This window comes from Glycine soja, chromosome 3 (assembly GCF_004193775.1).
Source record: "Glycine soja cultivar W05 chromosome 3, ASM419377v2, whole genome shotgun sequence".
Lineage (NCBI taxonomy): Eukaryota > Viridiplantae > Streptophyta > Magnoliopsida > Fabales > Fabaceae > Glycine > Glycine soja.
Window position 1 is genome coordinate 35,669,319 of NC_041004.1, and position 22,126 is coordinate 35,691,444.

Sequence of the window (22,126 nt, forward strand, 5' to 3'; positions counted from 1 at the left end):
ATAACTTTAAAACTTTGATGCACCTTCATAACATATTGTTTCAGTGCATTTTTGACTGCATCTTTACTATCAAAATCCATGCCAACATATAATTGTTACCCAACATTAAAACTCGATGACATCTCCAACCCGCAAATGTCCTCCTGATCAGGATGACTTCAGTTGATATTGTTATAATGCAAAGCATCATTCCAAAATGGATTTTGAATTTGTTCTACACCTAATAGTTAAAAATAAAATTCAGGTCAATATCATAATCGTACTTATTTACCATTAAATAAAATTGTCATAAAATGATAAATGTATTCACCTATTTTTTTATTTAATAAATTATACCTTCGGCTGGGTGAACAATTCTTACTGGTTGAATCATGTTGGTGACTTCATCGTCTGTATCAGATATATCGTCAACATTATCATCTTCGTCTAAAGACTCTTTGACGTATGAGTTAGACACAAGATAATCATCATCATTATCTTCATCACCATGTAAATTGCTTACATTTCTTGACGGTTCCGCCTCATTATTAGATAAATTATTTCCACATGATGTAAGAGAATTTGCAGAATGAAACATAGAACCACCAGACACATCCTTTTCTATGTACAATTCCAGAACTGACATTTGATTTTGTTGGTGAAAACTTTCGATCATAGTTTCAACATCTTTGTCATCACAAATTTGCAACGCAACATACTTTCCTGAAACTAAAAATCTACATCTGATAGTAGAAATAATTTCATTATTTTGTAACTTTACCTTATCTCCAATTTTTTTTCAAAGCATTGAAACTAATTCCACAACCAAGTTGTTAGAAATAATTTCCTGAATCACTTTTTTACTGCCTTCAAAGATTACACCATCAGTCTCTTCATATACCCTTCCATTGAAATACAAGATTGTTATAACTGAATTCATCATATACCTACAAAAACAATATTATAAATAATTAATCATAACAATAATAAATTCAAATTACAAAAATCTAATAACAAAAAGCCTCTTTACTGAAACTTCAAATTAAAACTTTATTGTAACAAAACATTAATTACTTCAAATAAATATCATGCCACAACCAAGTTGTTATTATAAATAATTAATCTTAACAACAATAACTTCAAAATAAATTAATTTATTTAAAAAATTACTACACTGAAACTTCAGCTTAAAATTTTATTCTGACAATAAATTAATTACTTTAAATAAATATGATGCCACAAAATTGAAAAACAAAAACGCTTTGAAAGTATAAAATTTAAAGGCAGAACAAAGCATCACAGAATCTTTCAAACTAGACATTTTAATTATATTACAAAGCATCAAAGAAGTTATTATTATAAATAATTAAAATTAACAATAATAACTTCAAAATAAATAAATCTAATTCAAAAAATACTACAAACTTCGGATTCAAATTTTATTCCAGACTAAAAACAATTACGTCTAATAAATATCAGGCCAGATAAATATTTGATTGACAAACTTTAAACACACTTAAAGCTCGGAAATTTTAAAGCCACATGAATAAAGCATCAACACCAAACTAATCTAACACAAAACATATTACAAAATTCAGATTCAAACTTTATTCCAGACTCAAAATAATTACTTCAAATAATTTGAAAGTTGAAGGCTGAGAAATTTGAAAATTGAAAATTGAAGGCTGAGAAATTTGAAAGAAAGTTGAAGACTGAGAAAATTCAAGGTTCAGAAATTTTCAAAAGGCACAAAAGCATAGCAGGAGGGTTGCCATTTAAAGGATTTGTACACCACCTAACTCGCCAGCCCAAGCTGCGAGACCAGCATCTTGTCTCGCCAGTCAAAGTGGCAAAAGCCACAGCTGCCCTAGCCTGTGCCCTAAACACTGTTGCCCTAATGCCCTAGCCTGACGCGCCTTCTGCACAATTCACTGCATGGCTGTGTCGCCAACAGCAATGGCGATACCACTGGCTATTTCGCCAATGGTAATGGCTACACCCCGTCCAAGTCACGCCCAATTTGAATCATGTTTTTAACTAATTTCTAGGATCTTAGGGACGTAAATGTAACTTTAGGATATTCATGAGTTTTTAGATTAGGTTTAACAGGGATGTAATTGTTATCATACATGAGATGCCATGTTAGTTCTCATAATTTCTTTTGACATACAAAAGAAGCACAAAGCTGGATTTCGCAAAGGCATCATTGCATTATTATTGTTTCAAATTGAGCACTGACATGTACCTTATTTTTTTTCCTTTAGTATCTTAAGTCCTCATGTTATGGTCCATTAAGATTAACTAATGCCTTTACATTTACAGGACTTTGATAACAATTCTGGAAAGAAACTTGGCTGCTAAAAAGGAAAATATTAAAATTGAGAAGCAATTGAGTTGCTGCAAGAATACTTGCCCAAAAACAGAGAAAAGAAATTTTGATTTTGAAATATCAGGTAGTTACAACTGGGCTTGACATTCTTATATGTAGTGTGTGAAACTTCCATGGCTCAAAGTATTATAAAACATAATTGGCATAGTTGATATAGTTGTTGACTAATAAGGAGTATCTTCAAATTAATTGTAATCGGAAAACTGTCTTCTATGTCCTTTTTTTTTTTGGATTTAGTCTTTTGATCCCTTTGAGGTATTATAGGTATAATGTTTTTTATGCCTACTTTCTCTTTAGTTTGCCTTAGTATTATATATGTTGTTCTTTGGATTACGCTCTTGGAACCTCACTTGTAGGAAATCTATTAACTTCTATTAACTTATAATGAAAGGTTTCGAGTGTAAACGTGTTCCCTCACCTTTATATTTGTTTTTCTCTCTTGCCCAAGACCCAATGTATTGTATTTCTATGTTCACCCTATGTTTCTCATTCTACTCCTCTTTTATTTTTCCTTTTCAGCTACTTTCTTTGGTTTTTTTAATTTATTCTTAGTTGTCATTTATTTTTTAAGAATGACAGATTGATCTCACTGCTATGAACATGAAGGATTGTATCATGTATAGTTGCAGAAAATCATGGCATAATCAGGTGTAGTTTATTTATAAATCAGAATCTTGCTTAACACTTATAATTTAACCATTGGATTTTTAGTTGATGGTTGGTTATTAGCCAATGATGGTTGCTTATTTATCACTTGAGATTGGTTCTTAACAGAGTGTCTTTGAGTTAAATTTTTAGAATATGTTTAATTGTTTATATTATCTGTACTTCTTATACTTTTTCTTCTAAGGACTGAAACACATTTTTTTTTTCTGAATTGTGTTTTTTCTCCAGTTTCATTTTGAATGTAAGACGGTAAGTGTGTGATTGAAATTTATGTAGTTTTATTTAAAGTATATGATCTGTAACATTTGATTTAGCTTGTGTCTTTGTACATGTGATTTTTCCTTAATAATTAATAATGTTAGAGTGAAACAATGAGAAACTACAAAGATTAGAATAGAGCCAAAGATGAATAAAGGCACTATCTAGCATAAGTATAAGCATTTTTTTTTTTTTGAAGTAAATTTTGTATTTGTCTTATATTCTTGCTGTTAGTTTTACTTGGAGGGACAAATGTTACTTTTAATCTCTTATTCTATTTTTGCAGTCTATTTTTCTAATATTTCAGTCAAATAAGACTATTTCTAATGTTGAAACCATGACTGCTCGAGCATTCTAATTGTTTTCCCTACAATAATTGCTAGAGTAAATAATTACTAAACCTCAGCTTCTTATTACAAATTATTTTCTTCTGTTTTTTTTTTTCATAGGAATTTGAAGGGAGGAATGCATGTAATGTCTAACAATCAAAGAGTTGGTGGCCACAAGGCAGGTGGGAGAGTCACTATTTTTCTCACAAGTCATAATCATTTGTGAAAGATGTCAGCTTATTATTATCAATATCATATTTACAGGCCAAGGCCAATCAATCGGTTAAGAGATCAAGTGAAATACATGCAACTATTCCTGGGGTATTGAGATGGTGTACATGTGTTGGGTTTCTACACAAGTTTTTATTGTTTTTGGGGTATAGTGGAAGAGAAGTTTTCACACAAGTCATCAGCTGATATTCTTAGTTTGGGTGCACGTTTTGTTTGGGGAAACAATTATCTTCCCAATGGTTAGGAGTGGTAGAACACTTATTTATTGGTTGTTCTGTGGGAAATTGAGAATATTGGTCTTAGGTGGTGATGTGCATAATAGTAAACATGTTGTGATGTTTTTGTCTCTTTTATTCTTCAATTTGGCACTCATTGTGCTAACATTGGTGTGTTTAATAAGGTTCAACTTGCCTATGATAAAAAATCCAATTAAATAAATGACAACTTAAGACGAGTGACTGTGAGAATTGAAGGCATCCATATTCATTTCTAGTATTCCATTACTGTTAACTTATTTTCTCACTTCTATGCACTTGGATTACTTTTTTAATATAAAGAAGAAAAAAACATTTGCAATACTATACCAATGAGTATGACTCAAAAAATGAATCTTTCTGAAGTAAACTAAAAGGACGTGTTACATAGCAAATTATGGCAGCCACATTCCTAAAGTTTTTATTTATTATTTAAATATAAATTAATATTATTAATTAAATTACAAAGACAAGAAATGAACTCCTTTTGCTCTCACAATTTTTCTAATAGAAATACATTCTGATTCATTTGCTGCTTCGTGAATGTGTTGTTAAAGTTCAAGTATGGCATTTACTTTGTTATATGAAACAAATGTCAAAATTCAATAATAAGGTATAATAAAAGGAAAGTAATTGTATGTTACACATATTTAAGGCTTAATTATTATTTGGTCTTTTAATTTAATTTTGTTACCCCATCAATATGCTATCTTATTTATTTTTAAGAGAAATAATTATGAATATAAATCACCAACAAATGCGATCTATGCGCATGCATGGGTTATCGGTTAGTTACCAAAATAAAAGTGAACCTTGAATAAGAGGAAAAATACTCTACACATGATGATGTGTTTTGTCCCTTAGAGCATCTTTAGAGGAAAATTCTAAATTGGAATTTTAGACCATTTTTTGATGGATTTCATAGTTTCATGTAGGATTGAAGATGTCTCAACATCTTTCTCATTTGTTTTTTTAGTAGTAGGTTTCATTTTAGGATCTTAGATAACTTTTAGTATGTCCTACATGGATCTCACATTTAAATATTTTATTTAAATATTTATTAAATTAAATATAATTAATAAAACATGTAAGGAAAAAATTTATAAATATTAAGAAATAGGAAAATAAGCATAAATTTAATTTTTATTTATGACTAAATGTTTAACAAATGAAAAATATATAAATTTGATAATAAAAAATGCAACACATTAATGCCAAAGAAAAATTAAATTTCATTATTGTTGTGATTATAATGTTCCCAACTATGCTCCACCAAGTCTACTTGATGTTGTTGATAAATTTTTCTTGTATGCATAACGCGTCTTGTTTGTAAGTATGTAGTAAATTTAGGAGGAACATTACGAGATACTTCAACATTTGAAATGTTATTGTCTACCTAATCATAATCAACATCGACATTACTACTGAATGTATCTTTCATTGTATCCATGTTCCAGGCACACGATGTACCACATATAATTGTGAATCAAGATTTGAGCACTTCAGATGCTCGTTCCACATCCTTTCGCGCTGCTTCTTGATATTTTGTAAATAATTTTCTTTTAGGACCTTGTGGCATTGGAATGATCTTCACAAATGTGACATAATCAGGATAAATATCATCTGCAAGATAGTATCCCACATTCTATGGAGTTCCATTAATTGTAAATTATAGTGGAGGAGCTCGACCTTGCAAAACATTATCAAACATAGGCGATTGATTTAACACATTGATGTCATTGTTTGAACCTGCAACAACAAAATATGCACGTCAAATCCACAAGTCTTGTGAAACAACAACTTCAAGTATTATTGTGAGTTTGCGATGATTACCTCTACGATATTGGCCCTGTCATGCTATTGGACTATTTTTCCACTCCCGATGCATGCAATCAATAGAACCTAACATACCTGGAAACCCTCATGCATCTCCAATTTGTAGTAGCGATTGATGTCATTTTTGTTAGGCCTTCTCAAGTACTCTTGTCCAAATATCTCATTGACACTCTTTACAAATTTTTGTAAGCATTGAGTTGCACTGCATTCGTCAATTCTAACGTACTCATCCACACAATCGGCAAGTGATCCGTATGCCAGTATACGAATAGCAACAGTGCAATTTTGCATTGGTGAGAGACCCATTCTACCAATAGCATCAGGTCTCATTTGGAAATACTCCTTGGGATTACTAATAGCATTGACAATTCAAATGAACAATTGTCGCCGCTTTGGAACCTACATCAGACTTAAGTCTCTGTGTATATCAAATTTTCTAAGAAGTAGTCATTCATGATTGTGATTAATCACTCCTCTAGGCCTTCTATGGTGATTGTTGTTCCCTCCTTGTTGTTGCATCGCATGTAAGTAGCTCATGATTTGTTCTTCACTATCGTCGTTAAGTATTTCATAAAAAAATTGTTTCCAAACTCTTTCGAAGTCATTATTTGGATCCATTGTATGAATTATTGATTGCATAACCGAGTGAAAGAAGAATATTGTTTGAAGAAGACGTACAAGAATGAATGAGAATTGAACAATTAAATAGCAAATTATACGACGACTAATTTTATAACGGCTACTTATGAAACGACAAGTTTTATAATGGTCAAATTTCACAAATAAAAAAAGTTGAACAAATTAAAAGATGGTCACAAATTAAAAAAAAAACAAATAAATCAAACACAATTCCTAAAAATACAAATTAAAAGACGATTACAACAAATTAAAACTACCTAACAAATTAATACTATATACCTAGTTTACGCCTAATTATTTTACAAAAGACTTGATGGTCTTGGGGTTGACTTTAAGACATTGTAAATATGTCATTCATTAGAATGTGATAGTACTCCTTTTCCAATTCTTTCTCCCTTAAGACTGCTAGTCTGGCGTTGAGAACATTTCTTTTTCTCATTGTTTCCTCCACACCAATCAAGTCTAAAGGATTGGTAGATGTTCCTACTCTTTTCCCCTTTACTCTTCCTTTTGGTCGCCTTTTGACCTATTAGACAAGCAATTGGAGATAATGTGTCAACTTTAGAATTTTTTATCAGTGTTTCTGGATTAGATGATGATAAATATGTCTTAGATGCGGAAATCTTCGTCCTTTTAGAGCCATTTTGAGTAATCTAATCTAACAATTTCGGTTGATCTTTCAGAAGTCCCTAAGCATGCTCCAAACCAAACTCGCTTCATTCGTCTTCCTTCCAAATGGCATATGCATGAAGCATGACATCGTTATCTGTGCAACCACTTTTCTTCAATGATACCGTTTGCTTATAAGGACCCTTGAACTTTTGCATGCCCAAATTAATTTTTTGTCATCGTGATTTCAGTTGATTCACAGCTCATTCGCGTAGTTCCCCTCGAAATTTGTTGTAATTTGTTGTTACTCTCATCCAAAAATGGTCTCTTGCTTGACCAACACCAACAATTGGATCCAATAAGACATTAGGCCATGAATCAACAAGATGTGTATCCTCTTCAATAGGAAAGAAAACTCGCAACTTCTTTTTTGTAGAATACTCTCCTCGTTTCATTAGTGTGATATTTTCTAGCCCAATTTGAGTAGAAAATTGGGAAAATTGTGTTTCAACGTCATCATTGGAAGAAGTTTGTGGACTACTAGAACTATTAAGAGGATTACGAAACATGAAACAATTATTTTGTGGCATTGAAGGAAAAGTTTGAGAACTTTGACAATTTTCAATGAACGGGATTTGATTATTTTGTATAAAATTCATTGGTGGTAGTGGTGGCAAGTAGGGAAAAACCGAAGAGAATTTTGAGAATTTTCGTTTGAATGAGAAAGTTGATAAGTTTGCAAACAATTGTAATATGCTTGTCAATTATACTGATTTGGATCCATTAAGAATGAAACTAAAGCAAGAGATTGAAATTGCAAATAAGAGATTGAGAAATGAAGAATGATAAGAAAAATTGGTGTGCAAAATATGAACAATATGTGCTTAATTTATAGCTTACAAAATATTTAATTTTTTTTTAAAAATAGTCTACTACTATAAGTAGACTGAAAAAATTACCAATATTGGTTGCCTACTTATTGAAAGGCAATAGTAATTTTTTTTTCAAAGGCAATATTCAGTTTTATGCAACATCCATTTTTTTTAAGTAACATTCAGTTTTAATTTTTTAATCTTTTTTCTCTTCACCCTCACCTTTATTTTTTCCCCCAATCCACGTGCAGTCCCTTCCTCTTTTTTCATTTTGTTTTAGCAAATTTTACCCCTAAAAAAATAATTTAATATATTTTATTCTCAACTTTTAACCAACTTGTTTATTATACTTTTGTCATTTGTTTGTTATTTGATTAATAGAGAGCTAACAATACGGTGTGTTATTAGTTTTGGTTTAATTGTAGATTTTATTCTTATTTTTTTATTTTGACAAATTTTAGAATCAATTTTTATGATTATGATAACATGTATCGTTAGCTCTTCATTAGCCAATTAACGGATAAATGGAGGTAAAAAATTTATTTTTAAAAAAAATTGAAGTAAAATGTGTCAAATTAATTTGTTAGAGATAAAATTTGTTAAAAAATTAAATAAAAAGTAAAAGTAAAAAGTGCAATTAAGCTGTATATGTGGGTGATCTTGATTTTTATATAACTTTTTTATTTAGCCTAAGCATGGATAAGACAAACATTGGGTAAAAAAAAAATGGTAAAACCTACATATCTCTTTCACGGGAGATAATTCAACACAAGTCAGAGAATTATTATAGATAAGAAAATTTTCTCTAAATATTATCGCAATTACCCACTTAAAACTTGAATTATATATATATATATATATTATTGAATTGGATGAGGTGATTTTAAGACACTAAATGCTCCTTTAAAGTAAGAAAATGATGGAAATAATTTCAGTTTTTGAGAAAATTTTAGGAGATTTTAAATTTAGGACAAAGATAGTAGCAGATAATTGTGCTTTTTTCTTTGTTGATGGGTAAAGATTTAACAAGAAAATTTTCCTTCTAATACTTAACTTCTTGTTTAGTTAAATAAATAAATAAATAATTTGAAAAATGTCTTAACTATTTAAATGAAAAAGGATTTTTCTACACTTTAAATTATAATTCAATATAAACTAATTAAGAAAACATATATTTTATAATTTAAAAATAACAAAATAACCACCCCATTTTTTAAAAAGATTTATAAAAATTATATATAATAATTGCATCGTTAGTTTATCCTAAAAATGTCTCAGGTTTCTTATAATACTATTTTTCTAATTTGATTGATAAGGCCTGCTTAGTTGCTTTAAATACCATGTTTGACTGGGAGGAAAAAGATATCTGGTTAATATATATATAGACATGTCTCTCTGATAATTTCTCTTCCTACCCATTATCTTTTTTTCTCTTTTTTTTTATTCATAATGATTCCAGCTAGAAAGGAATTTCAGCAAAAATATTATTATTATTATTATTATTATTATTATTATTTCTACTTTAGGCCACAACCTGGAAAATAATCAACCATATATATGAACAAAAATCTTATCAATTAATCTCTAATATATCTCACTAAATTAATCACATTCTCTTATATATGTAGGCCTACCCATAATTTTAAGTTGAGAATTATTTCTAAAAAAAATAACATTCTTAGAAAACAATTTTTTGTGAATATTTTTTGACTATGTTTCCTACTAAATATTCCTACAGGAGGAAGGTGAAAAGTTTTTTGGGTTAAAAACAGGTTTTACAGTAATAAAGATACCACATTATTTTTTTTTATTAAACTGTTTAATGTGATAAATAATTTTAATTTGTGGTAAAAATTAATATTATGTTACTCGATCTTTTATTCTCGATAAACTAGTGTGAGAATATTTATGATTAACCAAATAAATTTAGATATTTCACCTAAGAATGATGATTCTGGAGCATAATTTTTTTATTGTGCCAAAAAATAAATGTTATAGTAAATTATTTAAATATAATCTTATTATTTTTAAAACTAACACAATTTCCTTAGCTTTGAAGTTTTCCTTCTCAACCCTATCAGCTTTTCCCACTTCCTAGTTGCAGGTGATAAAAAGCTTCAATATTCTTCTATGGCTGACAACACTACTATTAAATAGTAGTAATTTGTATTAAATTCTTTAGGGGGCAAAAATATATACTTATAATAATGAGTTAAGTGGGGGAAGGAGGGGTGTCATTGATTGGAACTGAATTCGACTTAACTAACTGTTACTAGTTACCAACCAACAACAAGTAATATGTCATAGTAAAAGCACTTTGGTATTGCATTGAACGTGTGGCAGTAAATCATGCCTTCAACAACAACCAGATAGCTTAGTATACGTACGATATAACAACCTAAACCTCACTCTTTTATATCACAACTGCACTTCCTATTCTGAATGACCACGTATTCTGATTGCATTATTCATCAGCTTTTTGTTTATGATCAGGTATGGCTTGAATATGCATATGCATGGCTATTTGTTCACTTTCATGTTTCTGTAGAAATAAATTAAATTATCATTTTATATAGTAAAATTGCATAAATGTATATTTTTTAGGAAAATATAAAAAAAATTCAAACGATAGGAAGATACTTTTATGACTAAAATACATTTTTAATTCTTATAATTTAGTTTTTTTTTGTTTTTTATCTTTGTTCCTTAAAAATTATATTTTTTTTATTTGTAGTCTTTAAGATATTTTAGATAATATTTTTTTCAATCATTCAAAATATTATTTAAAAGGATCTTAAGGATTAAAAACAAAACAAACATAATTTATAAAAATATAACAAAATTACAAAGACTATTGTTACTAAACCTACTTTTATTTAGAAAGTTATGAACTAATTATTTGGAAAAAAAGTTAATTTTTTTAATATCTTATATTTTTAGTTTTTAGCGAAGGAAAAGGAAATGAGAGTAGGGAAGTAAAGAAAAGGATACAGCCATACGTGAGGGGCCTTGAGAGAAATTAAACATGTGTCGTACTTTTACGACACATTGCATTATTATATATAATTATAATACTAAGATGGTCCCCTGGTATTGGTCGTTCGTTTACTTAATTTGGTGAAATAAATTATGCGTGTCCAAAAAAAAAAAGAAAACTAATTAAGTGCCAATTTTCAATATCTCCACCAACTAATAATAATAATCAAGGGGGTACCTGGCAAGCTTAGGAGGTCAACAGCACAAAAAATCACAAGTTTATACGACATGGGCAATTAAAATGTGAATGCCCTATGAAATATGTGGATAAAATCATGATCCTCAATTAGGTCATAGATGCCTAATTTGGTCCTTATTACGTTCTCAGTCCCATAATGTGTCAAATGTGATTCCACTTTCGGAAATTGCTTATAGAAGATAAATTACTACAAATGACATGATTGGACTCTGCTAATTTGTTTTTTAAAAAAAATTTTATAGTATGTTTGGATTAGGTTTATGGTATGAAATAATTAATTAAATTTTTATGATAAAAATAAAGTAATAAATGATTTTTTATATATTTTCATAGTGTCATTAAAATTTTGTGGGATAAATTAACACACTATTAATTATTGATTTAAATATATTTTTAATTTCTGTAATTTTTTTTTATTTTTCTTTCTTATAAAATTATATTTATTTTATTTTCAATTCTTAAAATATTATATATAATAATTTTTTATTATTCAAAATACTATCTAAAATATATTAAATACTAAAATTAAAATAAATATAATTTATAAGAAATAAAATTAAAAAATAATTTTGTAATAAAAAAATGTCAAACATAGATTAAAAATATATTTAAATGTTAATTTTTTATTTATTTATTGTTAAATTTGTTGGTGGTTGGACCCCTTATCCTAGTGGTACACTGGTACGTGCCTCTATCTTGGGTCAGCTAGCTGCCAAGTGTCAAATGGATTAGATTTGGAATAGAAAGTAGCTTTTCCTTGTCCTTTTCATTAATGCCAGTTCATACCTTGGGAACTGAGAAGGCATGAGAAACTACTTTTTAATGTGAATGGGAGACTCTGTGGGAGTCAGATAGCAAGATGAAACAGGAATAACACTTCACCTAAAAAAAAATCCAATCAAGAAAAATATGAAATATGTGTCACAAATAGTAAATGATTATATATGTTAAAATTAATATTTAAATTAACTTTTAGGGTTTATTCGTTTGCATAAAAAATAATAAAATGAAACGAGCGACTCATATTTATATATTTATTTTAATTTAAAATTTTCATTTGAATTTACTTTTATTTCATTTCTTTTTATTCAACCGAAATACGATAACAAACAAAAAAGATATTTTTTTTTGTTATAATGTTAAGAGAATATTTAAATATAACAAGTAGGATTTTGAGTTGTGATTATAATTTTATAGAAAATGAATTCATTCTATTTGGTTTCAAGAAAAAAATAGGAAAAAAACATAAACTATACTACTATATTTTCTTTTGTTTGGTTAAGAAATTTTTTTAAAATATAATTAATTTATAAATAATTATTTTTACTTTGTTTTTGATTCAAAATTCAATTTTTTTCTTTCTTCTTTAAATGAAAGTTAACTTTATATTCAACTTTATTAAAATGAAATACTTCCCATGTGGCAATTTATGTAAGGTCTTGTTAATATTATTATTCATAAGACACTGTATTGGAAATTATGATAAAAATGTATTATTGTTTTTATTTATTTTTTAATTTTAAGTAATGCTTTAGAATCACGTATTAACCTTTTCTGTTTATATTTATTTTTATAAACAGAATGAATTTAATAAAAAATATATGCTTAAAATCAGTACAAAAGTTTCATGAAACAAAAGTAAGTACAACTCGAAATTTACAAATAATATATCCAAAATTTAAACACTTACTTTTTTAGTTTAGAAACGAAAGAAAACTAAGATCAATTTACTCCATAATTGTGGCCAAAGTCTGTACATTATCGAAAGAAATAAAAGGAGCAATTTGAATTGAATATTCCTCAATCTAATTGACCTATCTCTCTAACATTGAAATCTAACTGAGCGACAAGTTTGTCCGTACGTTTGATGAAGTTAAGAGTGGAAGTGTAGTACAATAATTGAGCAAGAACTTGCAATCTTCAATAACTGTGGCAATAGTTTGTCTTGCCACAATTTGAGTTGTTATACTAGCTAACAGGATAAATGATACTAACTAAATTATTGTTCTTAAATTTTCTAATCTTTTCTGTATATGTGAAATTTAATTATGGGCAGTGAAATGAAACCAATTAATCAATGATAAGCAAGAAAAAAGCAAATTAATTTTTAGATAGCAAACATCTGTCAACATGACACTCGACGTAATTAAAGTGCTATGTGATATGCCAATGTTGATTCAGGAAAGTACGTAGCACTGGCTGGTTATTATATTATATTTCAATTTAAATGTGATATCTTTCTTATGTTATCAAAAGATAAAAGTGTGACATTTTTTTATTTGATAAGCTAATTTTAAATAAATAACATCATGTAATTTACTCACAATATTCATTTTTTTTTTATGTTTTTTAGAAAATTAAAACTCCCTTTTGAACGTATTTTTAATATTAAAAAACAATCCCTTTCATTATGATCAGCCACTCACGTCTGTGTGCGTTTTCATGCAATACAACATCTCAATTTTCAGAATTCAGTTTACGAATTCATTCGTTTATGCTATTGTTGTGTTGTAGTTCTCAATTTTCAGGAAATGGATTTTCTGCTGTTAGAGAGAGAAAGTAACAAGAATCTAGAGAACGTAACAAGAATATCTATCGCTAAAATTTTTTATACATTAAGAAGTTAATATAAGCTAAAAAAAATATTTGAACCATTAGATTTTGAACCGTTAGAAAGTCATATAGCCGACTGCAGGGAAACCTAGTCCATGTTTTGTATGGGGTTTAGATAATTCATACATGCGTAAAGTTAATAATTATAGTTTTTATGTGTTTTAGAAACTAAACGTGGTTTTATTATATGTTTTAAACATGTGTCCAAACACACCGTTATATGTATGAGTTAGTTTTGAATTTATAAAACATTATTTTAATATTTGTGTTTCATTTAATTTTATTATGAAGAGTTTAAAGACAAAATTAGATAAGTTAATTAAGCCAATTTAATATTGTTAACATTTTTATTTAAACCTTCATAACTATTCCCCAACTGAAGTTATTATAAACCCACTACCATCACACAGATTCCGCACAATTCCATGAACAAACCAAGACTTACCATGTTCAGTTTCATAAATATTGCCTGTCGTTGTTGTTGAAGAAGACCAACGAGAATAATTCCTTCATTCAATCACTCGTAATTATTATGGACACTTTACCTTTTTTTCTTTGTCATATCTTACCCAAACCCTATTTAAATAAATTTCTACATAAAAAATTATAAAAGAAAATAAAAAAGAGTAAAATTCTTATAAGCTAAAGTTAATTTATGCATTAGTTAATTTGTTTAAGACTGATTTTAACTTATGCATAAGTTAATGTTAGCTTATGGACAAAGTTCAATTTTCTTCTTTTTTTTTAAATACTTATGGAGAAACTTATCTATAAGCCTTGCAAATTCGTTCTTTGATATAAATGTTGTTTGAAGGAGAGAGACTAAGGTAGCATATGACATTTTTTTTTTTTTAACTTTTATTCACCTTAAAAGAAGAAATCAAGTTAAACACAATTCTCGAAAAAAAAGAAAAATTTTGTCATCTAAAAGAAAAGAATAGAAAAAATTAAAAAAGTTGGATGAAAAAGCTTTTAAAAATCTCTCTCTCTCTCTCTCTCATCTACTCTCTTGCTCTCTCTTCTCTTTGCTAACCCTTTCCCTCATCTCTATCCTAGCTCTCTTTTAGAACATTTTTTTTAAAAATTAAAATTAAAATTAAAAATTATCAAACAACTTAGGTAAAAAAAAACCTCAGTCAAACACACCTTCAGTAAGAGAAAAGGCTTTATCTTAAAAAAAGTCTAAAGTATTTCTTAAAAAAAATAAGCTCTTCCAATTATGTTACCTACAAGCCTTTTTTAAACTATAAAAAAACCTATGAATTTCTCGAAAATTGTATTTGATTCTAATATTTTTCTTTTAAGGAAGAATTTTTTTTAAAAAAAAAATGTGGGGGATTTTACCTAAGTTAATTTTTCACAACACACTTTCTACTTTTAGGACTTGATTGAGATAAAAACTGCTTTGCACATGAAACCATAAATAACTAGTATCTACATAAACACGCTGCTTTTAATAAATCCAAGAGACGGAATAATATTTCTCACTGTGATCTATGATGTTAAATTATTACAAAAATAGGAAAACGGTCAATTAGGAAAAATTCTATTCATGCAGTGGATGAGGCGGCGTGACAGAAAATTTAGCGTAAAAAATACAGAGAATATTCGCATTAAAAAAAAAGAAAAAGAAGAAATAAGAAGATGGTGTGAAAGAGAAAGAGAACGAGTCAAAATGGACAGCTAGGGTATTATTGTGTGGCATAAGCATAAGAGAGCGGTGTTGAGTTTTGTGATACACGCAAATCGCACAAACATGAATGAATGAATGAATGAATAGGATTTGTTACTACAATAAAAACAAAACAAAGAAAGTCAAGCCGACAACACAAAAAATCCTCCCTACTTTTGCACGTTCTCTCTCTTTTTTCATAGTCATAGTCATAATCATATTCATACCATCCATTTTCCTATTTTTTAAATGGTGTAGACTGTGGAATATTTAACCTTGCCAAAGCAAATTGTCCAATGCCATTCATCAAGGGTCATCTTCATTCTTCACCCTTGTATTCATCATATATACTATATTCTATTTTCTTCTATCAAACCAAACCCACACAAGAAAAGAAGAACAAAAGTTCTGATTTGACTTGGACCAACTTTTGAGTAATTAGGATGTATGCAAATTGAAAATAGGGCTAGAAATTGGAAATCATATAGTAAAATAATAAAATAGAGGGCATCCAAGATACGAATCCAAAGTCAGATATTACATATTCTCTCCACATGCCGAGTCGCACTTTTTTTTAACTCTAAAATTGAAACCATATTTCGTCGGAATTTTATTTACAAAAATTAATTTAATAGTCAGCAAATACTAGTGCAGTAAATATAATTCTATCTAAATCACTTTTTTAATCACCCTAATAAAGATTAAAAATTGTATGGTAAAAGTAAATGGCTTAAAAAAATGATTGAATGTTATTTCATATTAAAATTCTTATACACCTGCTAACATAATCACATCTAGGAGTTTAAAGACCATTGAGGTTGTGACAAAGCACTTCCAAAGGGTGTATATACTAACTTATATATGAGACCCTAGTAAGTCATGTGACAAGAAAAATGTCTAGAAACAATTGAGATTTCTATAGACAATCATTATGGAAGCAAGTCAAAAGTAGAGGTGCCCCAAGTTAGGATCCTCTTCTAAAAATCCGATCTAGAATGAAACAAAATTCCTATTTACTTTAACTCCTATAAACTGGGAAAATAAACAGTGTTTAAAGGTTTACTTCCCTCTCAATTGGAATAATTCTATGCAAGTCCAAATGGTGAATGGATTTTGTTATTTTCTACAATCAAGGGGACCAATCTTCAACCCATTTGGAACAAACAGCTTGGAAATACTGTTAAATCTGAAGGTCCACCATAGAATAATAGCTTTATCTTCGACCATTAGCCCAATGCCTACTGTGATATCCAGGTTTGAAATGTGTATTTCGGTGCAAACCTTGCTTGGGAAGATCGTTTATTTCCATAACTTGTATTGTTCTCTGCCTCTTGGCTACATGTAAAAATTAGAGGTCAGTTTCATCAAAATAAATAAGCAACTGAAATGTGCACAAAAATAATCATCATCATGTGTTGTAATTTAGTATCCCACAAGCTCTAATTACCAAAAGTTGATAGACCAAATCGAACATTTAAAGTATGGAATCTAACATTGGAATAAAAGATTCTATGAGAATATAGAGACTACTAGACATGATAGACAATCTAGAAATTAGATACGACAACATAGAATATAACCATAGATTTTGGAAAAGGAAATACAAACCTTTTTCAGCTTGTTGATAGCTCTCCTGAAGTTTTCTCTTGGTGGCTTCTAGCTTTACTTGGACTGCATCGTCATCTGAACGCTTGGATTTCTGATAGAGAAGAGAAAAAATTAAGGTTAGAGATAAAGCAAATCTACAAATTGTAATGAACAAAAAGATTTTTCCTTACATCTAACTGAGCAGTTGGAGGCCTCCTAGTGATTGAATTGTTCTCCATTTTTTGCTGCATCTTTGGCTCCATATTACTTTTTCGCTGCACATTTGATTTTGGGGGTCTGCCAGGCCCGGAATCAGCTGTTACAGGTTTATTTGGCCTCACAGGCATGACAGCAGCCTTGTTTTCCTTTGCTTGTTGCTGACTCTTAACATCTCTGTTAATGACGACTGTGTCATGGGAAGGCTGCAACTTCCTCATCTCTAAAACATGGCTGTCAAAAGCTGGCTTTCTGCCATTCTCATGGTTCTTGCTGAATGGTCCAGTTGGTCGAGGATCTGAGAAATAATTCCCCATTCATAATCATCAGCGAGGGATTCAATTACAGAACCGTACAGCAAAAAGCAAGGCAAAGGATAAGAGATTGTAAATTCAACTTACTTCCATCGTCGTCCATGCCATCAAAGAACTTTACATAGATGTGACATAAAACAGAGAGAACTAAAAGTCAGTCTCTAAATATCAAAAGCTTGCAACAATAGAAAGGGGGTAAATGAAGAGCAAATACCTGTGACAGCTCCATTGAACCAGCCTGAGTGACAAAGAAAGCCCCTTCATCCAAGGGAGGTGATGGAAGTCCTTCTTCTTCATCATCATCTACAACGGATGGATTCACTGAATCTGGTGTACCTTCTTCTGAACCTACAAAGCATTTAATAAAGCCATTTTCAAACGTGAAAAAATGCCGAAAAAAAGGGACTAAAAAACAGCGAGATGAATCTGATTGTAACCAAACGAAGGTAGATAAAATTTCTACCTGTGATAGCTGTGGTAGTAGTGGCCTTAACCCACTCATCCACCATTTCTTTCCAGCCACTGCAAAGTCAGGAGGAAAAGTTTAGAATGCAAGTTGTTCAGAACACAAGTGAACAAAATTAAGCCATACACCAAAAAAGAATAATAGCTAACTTAAGTAGATGAAATGTGCTTGCATAAGTATGATATGCGTGGAACCTTAATTGGCTATTCATCTATCTAAAGACCTTTATTGAAGCTAAAAAAGAATCACAAGTAAGATGAACTAAGAAACAAATTAAGACAAACTACATCTAACAACTCATAAGCCTGCTAATGCAACTGAGACATCGGTTAATTAGTTGAAGATGATTGATCTTCAGCCATACTACAACAATAAACCACAAATGGGTCATCACAACAAAAATGAATAATATTGACCTTCATTCTCTCTCTCTCACACACACAATGAGAATACCAAACCACTAATTGGAATAAAAAACAACCAATTAGATGCCATTTCTTTGATCCATGTAGCCAAAGATAAACAGGCCCACCTACCTTCTATAAAACAAACCAATTAACCAAATGGTACATAGAAAAAACACACATCAACGAAAAACTAATTCGTACTTGATGAGAGTCCTGGCAAGTTGACGAATGTCCTTCGATCCATGTTTCCGGAGAGGATTGACCGCCTTGCCAATCTCCGTTGCCTGGCAAAGTTAAATTCCGAGAATTAGAGGACTAGCTAAAAAAAAGGACACTGAAAAAAAAAAAAGCAAAGAACAAATTGCCCAAAAGCATGATAAAAAATGGTACACCCATCATAGAAAGAGCAACAATTAACAAGGAAAGATTCAATTCAAACCTTTAAACAGTCCACGGTGAGTTCCATCAACTGAAGCCTCCTCAATGACTCAAATATCACAGCCTCAGACTGTTGCAACACGAAACAAAACCAAGAACTATAGCACACGACAAAACAACTCAAATCTTCAAACAAGAAATAAAATGACATCCAACAAAAACCACATTTCTTTATACCTCAAAAACCCATCCTTCCAAAAACTCTCATCAAAACATTCAAGTAAATTGCAACACAAACAAGCAAGAAGCAAAGAACAGTAAAATCGCAACACACCTCATCTTCAGGGTTAAGCAGAACATCCTTGATCCTCAAAATCTCCGCAACATACTGAGACTCCTCTTCCATCTCATCACTTAATGCTTCAGCCTCCCCAAAGCTATAATTGCTGTCACCAAGATTCGCATCCCCATTGACCTTGCTCTCTTTGCTTGCCCCTGCACCTTCAAACTCAACCCCATCTCTCTCAAACCCACTCTTATCATTATCACCATCATCACCATCATGTTTCTCTTTTTTACTATCTGCACCCACAGCCAACTCAACACGGTCACACCCCACACACCGAGTCAACCTGCAAGAAAACAACCTCTCTGCAATCCAATCCCTCCTCACTCTAAACTCCTTAGGACAATCCGAAGCCGCCACAATTATGGCGTGCTCAATTATCTCGAATATATCCGAATTCGCAGACCCGAAGTAGTTCCTCCACTCGTCCAGTGACCAAGACTTCATCCTCGCAGATCCAAAATCTTGAAAGATAAAATTCCAACAATCTCAAATTCGGATTCTCATTAAAATGTGATCGTCGTCGTCACTGGGATGATGCTGTTTGTTTTTCTCGATCCCCTGAACAAAGCAATGATGAGACGGTCAAAAGGGTAACAAGATTTTCGACGATCAATCATTAAAGTTTTTGAATTTACTATGATTTTTCACGCCGGGTGTCCCCGTTTTGGCAAAATTGGATTGGATTAATGTGCCGCAAAACGGAAGTGGATTCGATAAACAACAACAACAACAACAACAGAAACCATAAACCAACACACACACAAAAAACGCGTATGTTAATAAATGACAAGAAACAACGTCGTCGTGTTTTTGTGTTGTTGGGTTGTTGCTGTTTCAGATTCTGGCGTTACAGACCAAAACCTCAGGGGAAAAGAAAAGAAAAGAAAGAACCTTCTCTCCGGTTGTTGTAAAAAAAACAATAATAAAAAGAAAAATTGGACACCCGGGAAATAATCAAAAGAAACGGTGAAAAAAAAAATCTGGATGTTTCTTTGTTTATTTCTACCTATTGCAGTAGTAGTGTGTGTGGGTACGTAATGTTGCACCGAGGAGACAGAGACAAATACCGCGTGCTTAAGGAACTGGTTCTTGTTTGAGAAAACGAAAAACCACTTGTGTTGTGTTGAAAGGGAGAGAAGAGATAAAGGGGTTTGTGCTGTGTTGTGTTGTTGCGAATGGTGGTCTTTTTGGGTGTGTTTTGACTTTGATCAAACAGACGCAATGGTTGAGAGAAAAGGTTTTTGGATGAAAAACGTAGAAAAAGATAAATGAGTGTTTGCGTCTCTTTCTCTCTATTCTCTCTCCTCTCCCTTTATCTTTGGCTATATTTTGATTATTTTTTTTGTTTAATAATAATAGTAATTAGGGATTTTATTTATTTATTTATTTATAAGATAAGAAAATGATAAAGATGAAAAGAGTGGAGCATGAACTAATAAAAAGTATTAAGTAGGTAGTGAATGTGGCACAATATAGATAGGACCGAGGAAGCGATTTTGAGAGAGCGAGTTAAGAGGGGCCCGCCACTCAGGGTAGGGTAGGGTATGAGACTGTGACTTCTTAATTTCTCAAACTCACTCTAGTTTAATTATTTTTTAGAAAATGTTAACCGATGTCCTTCTATAGGAGATTATTAAGTGATTGTTTGGTTTAGTTGTTTTCTATTTTTATTTTTATTGAAAATGGAGAATGATGATAAAAATATGTTTGATTGAATTTTTGAAAATATTTTCAATGAAGATAAAAATAGGAAACAATCAGCAAATGAAAACAATACATTCTCGTTTTAAGTATTTTCAGTCGAGAACAGAAATCTTATTTCAGAAAAGATTTGAAATTGCGGACAATTAATTTAATTTAAAGTAAATATAAAAATACGAAGACAAGAAGTCAATCTATCATAAATTTTCAATATTTTTATTTCATAAAAATAAAAAATAAGAAGTCAAACCAAACATGATTTCAAAATTCTAATCTCTTGGAAATGAAAACAGTTTTCAGAAAATAAAATTATAAACCAAATACACCCTAAGAAATTAAAGATTTTTATTTGATATATAAAAATATTATTGAGATAACAAAATTATATTATTTATGATTTTTATTTTTCTTTATGGTTTTTATGATTTTTATAATAAATATTTTTTTAATTCTTTAATAATATTCTAAAGATACTACTAATTAGCAATATCTTTGTTGTTTATTGGAAAAAATATATTAACACTGGTCAAATAAAACAGTTATTAACAATTCAAAAATATACTGAACTTTTTTTCTGAAAACATTAAATATTTAATTAATATTTACTATTTACACTCAATTGATTAATTGATTAATTAATTAATATTTGCACTCAAACAATTTACTTATGACAGTTTCTTGCATATTGAAAAAGTAAACTTGGCATTAAATAACTTAATGATTATTTTTAGAATTTTTAATAAATGAAATTAATTTTTTTTTAAAAATAAATTATGCATTTAACTGTCATTCAATGTACGATAAATTTGTGATTAATTAACCATAAATTATTATTTATTATTGATTATTGATTAACATTGTAAAATTAGTTTCTTAAAAAATAACTTATTACATGTTAAACTATTTAAAATAAATTTTTAATTTTAATCAAATTTTATAGTTTTAAAATTTTGTTTATTTAACAAACAAACTAAAACAAATTATGAATAACGTTTAGAAGTAATTATTGTTTGAAACTCATTAGAATTGACCAAGTGATAGAGAGTTCGGATATAATAATGAGATTACAGATTTTTTTTTAATTTTTTCTCAACTACTTTAAAGTTCTACTCCAATACAAAAATCT

General features: G+C 29.8%; 2 protein-coding genes across 3 annotated transcripts; both read right to left on the bottom strand.

The window, feature by feature from the left end:
• Window positions 1–5,592: 5,592 nt before the first annotated feature.
• LOC114405219 lies at window positions 5,593–6,272 on the bottom strand. The gene is made up of 2 exons (XM_028367845.1): window positions 6,018–6,272; window positions 5,593–5,751 (listed from the first exon to the last, which is right to left on the bottom strand). The coding sequence occupies exons 1-2, from the start codon at window positions 6,270–6,272 to the stop codon at window positions 5,593–5,595; spliced, it is 414 nt and encodes a 137-aa protein (XP_028223646.1).
• Window positions 6,273–16,308: 10,036 nt separating this feature from the next.
• Window positions 16,309–20,591, bottom strand: LOC114406611 (probable mediator of RNA polymerase II transcription subunit 26b). Of its 2 annotated transcripts, none has more exons than XM_028369368.1 (10): window positions 20,306–20,591; window positions 19,285–19,857; window positions 19,012–19,080; window positions 18,774–18,856; window positions 18,163–18,221; window positions 17,914–18,047; window positions 17,787–17,814; window positions 17,361–17,683; window positions 17,191–17,281; window positions 16,309–16,917 (listed from the first exon to the last, which is right to left on the bottom strand). In XM_028369368.1, exons 2-10 carry the CDS (start codon window positions 19,741–19,743, stop codon window positions 16,796–16,798), a joined length of 1,368 nt encoding a protein of 455 aa, XP_028225169.1. In that variant the 5' UTR covers window positions 19,744–19,857; window positions 20,306–20,591; the 3' UTR covers window positions 16,309–16,795. The 2 variants fall into 2 exon arrangements, with proteins under 2 accessions (XP_028225169.1, XP_028225170.1); XM_028369369.1 differs by lacking the exon at window positions 20,306–20,591 and adding an exon at window positions 19,935–20,243.
• Between the last annotated feature and the right edge of the window lie 1,535 nt (window positions 20,592–22,126).

What these genes read in the sequence shown, in the direction of transcription:
- LOC114405219 (XM_028367845.1), bottom strand. Translation starts at nt 6,272, where the DNA reads ATGAGACCTGATGCTATTGGTAGAATGGGTCTCTCACCAATGCAAAAT. An exon ending in AGATGCATGAGGGTTTCCAG is followed by an intron (nt 5,752 to 6,017) that starts GTATGTTAGGTT and finishes GGAACTCCATAG; the next exon opens with AATGTGGGATACTATCTTGC.
- LOC114406611 (XM_028369368.1), bottom strand. Translation starts at nt 19,743, where the DNA reads ATGAAGTCTTGGTCACTGGACGAGTGGAGGAACTACTTCGGGTCTGCG. An exon ending in TCACCGTGGACTGTTTAAAG is followed by an intron (nt 18,857 to 19,011) that starts GTTTGAATTGAA and finishes TAACTTTGCCAG; the next exon opens with GCAACGGAGATTGGCAAGGC. An exon ending in CTCCAACTGCTCAGTTAGAT is followed by an intron (nt 17,282 to 17,360) that starts GTAAGGAAAAAT and finishes CTTCTCTATCAG; the next exon opens with AAATCCAAGCGTTCAGATGA.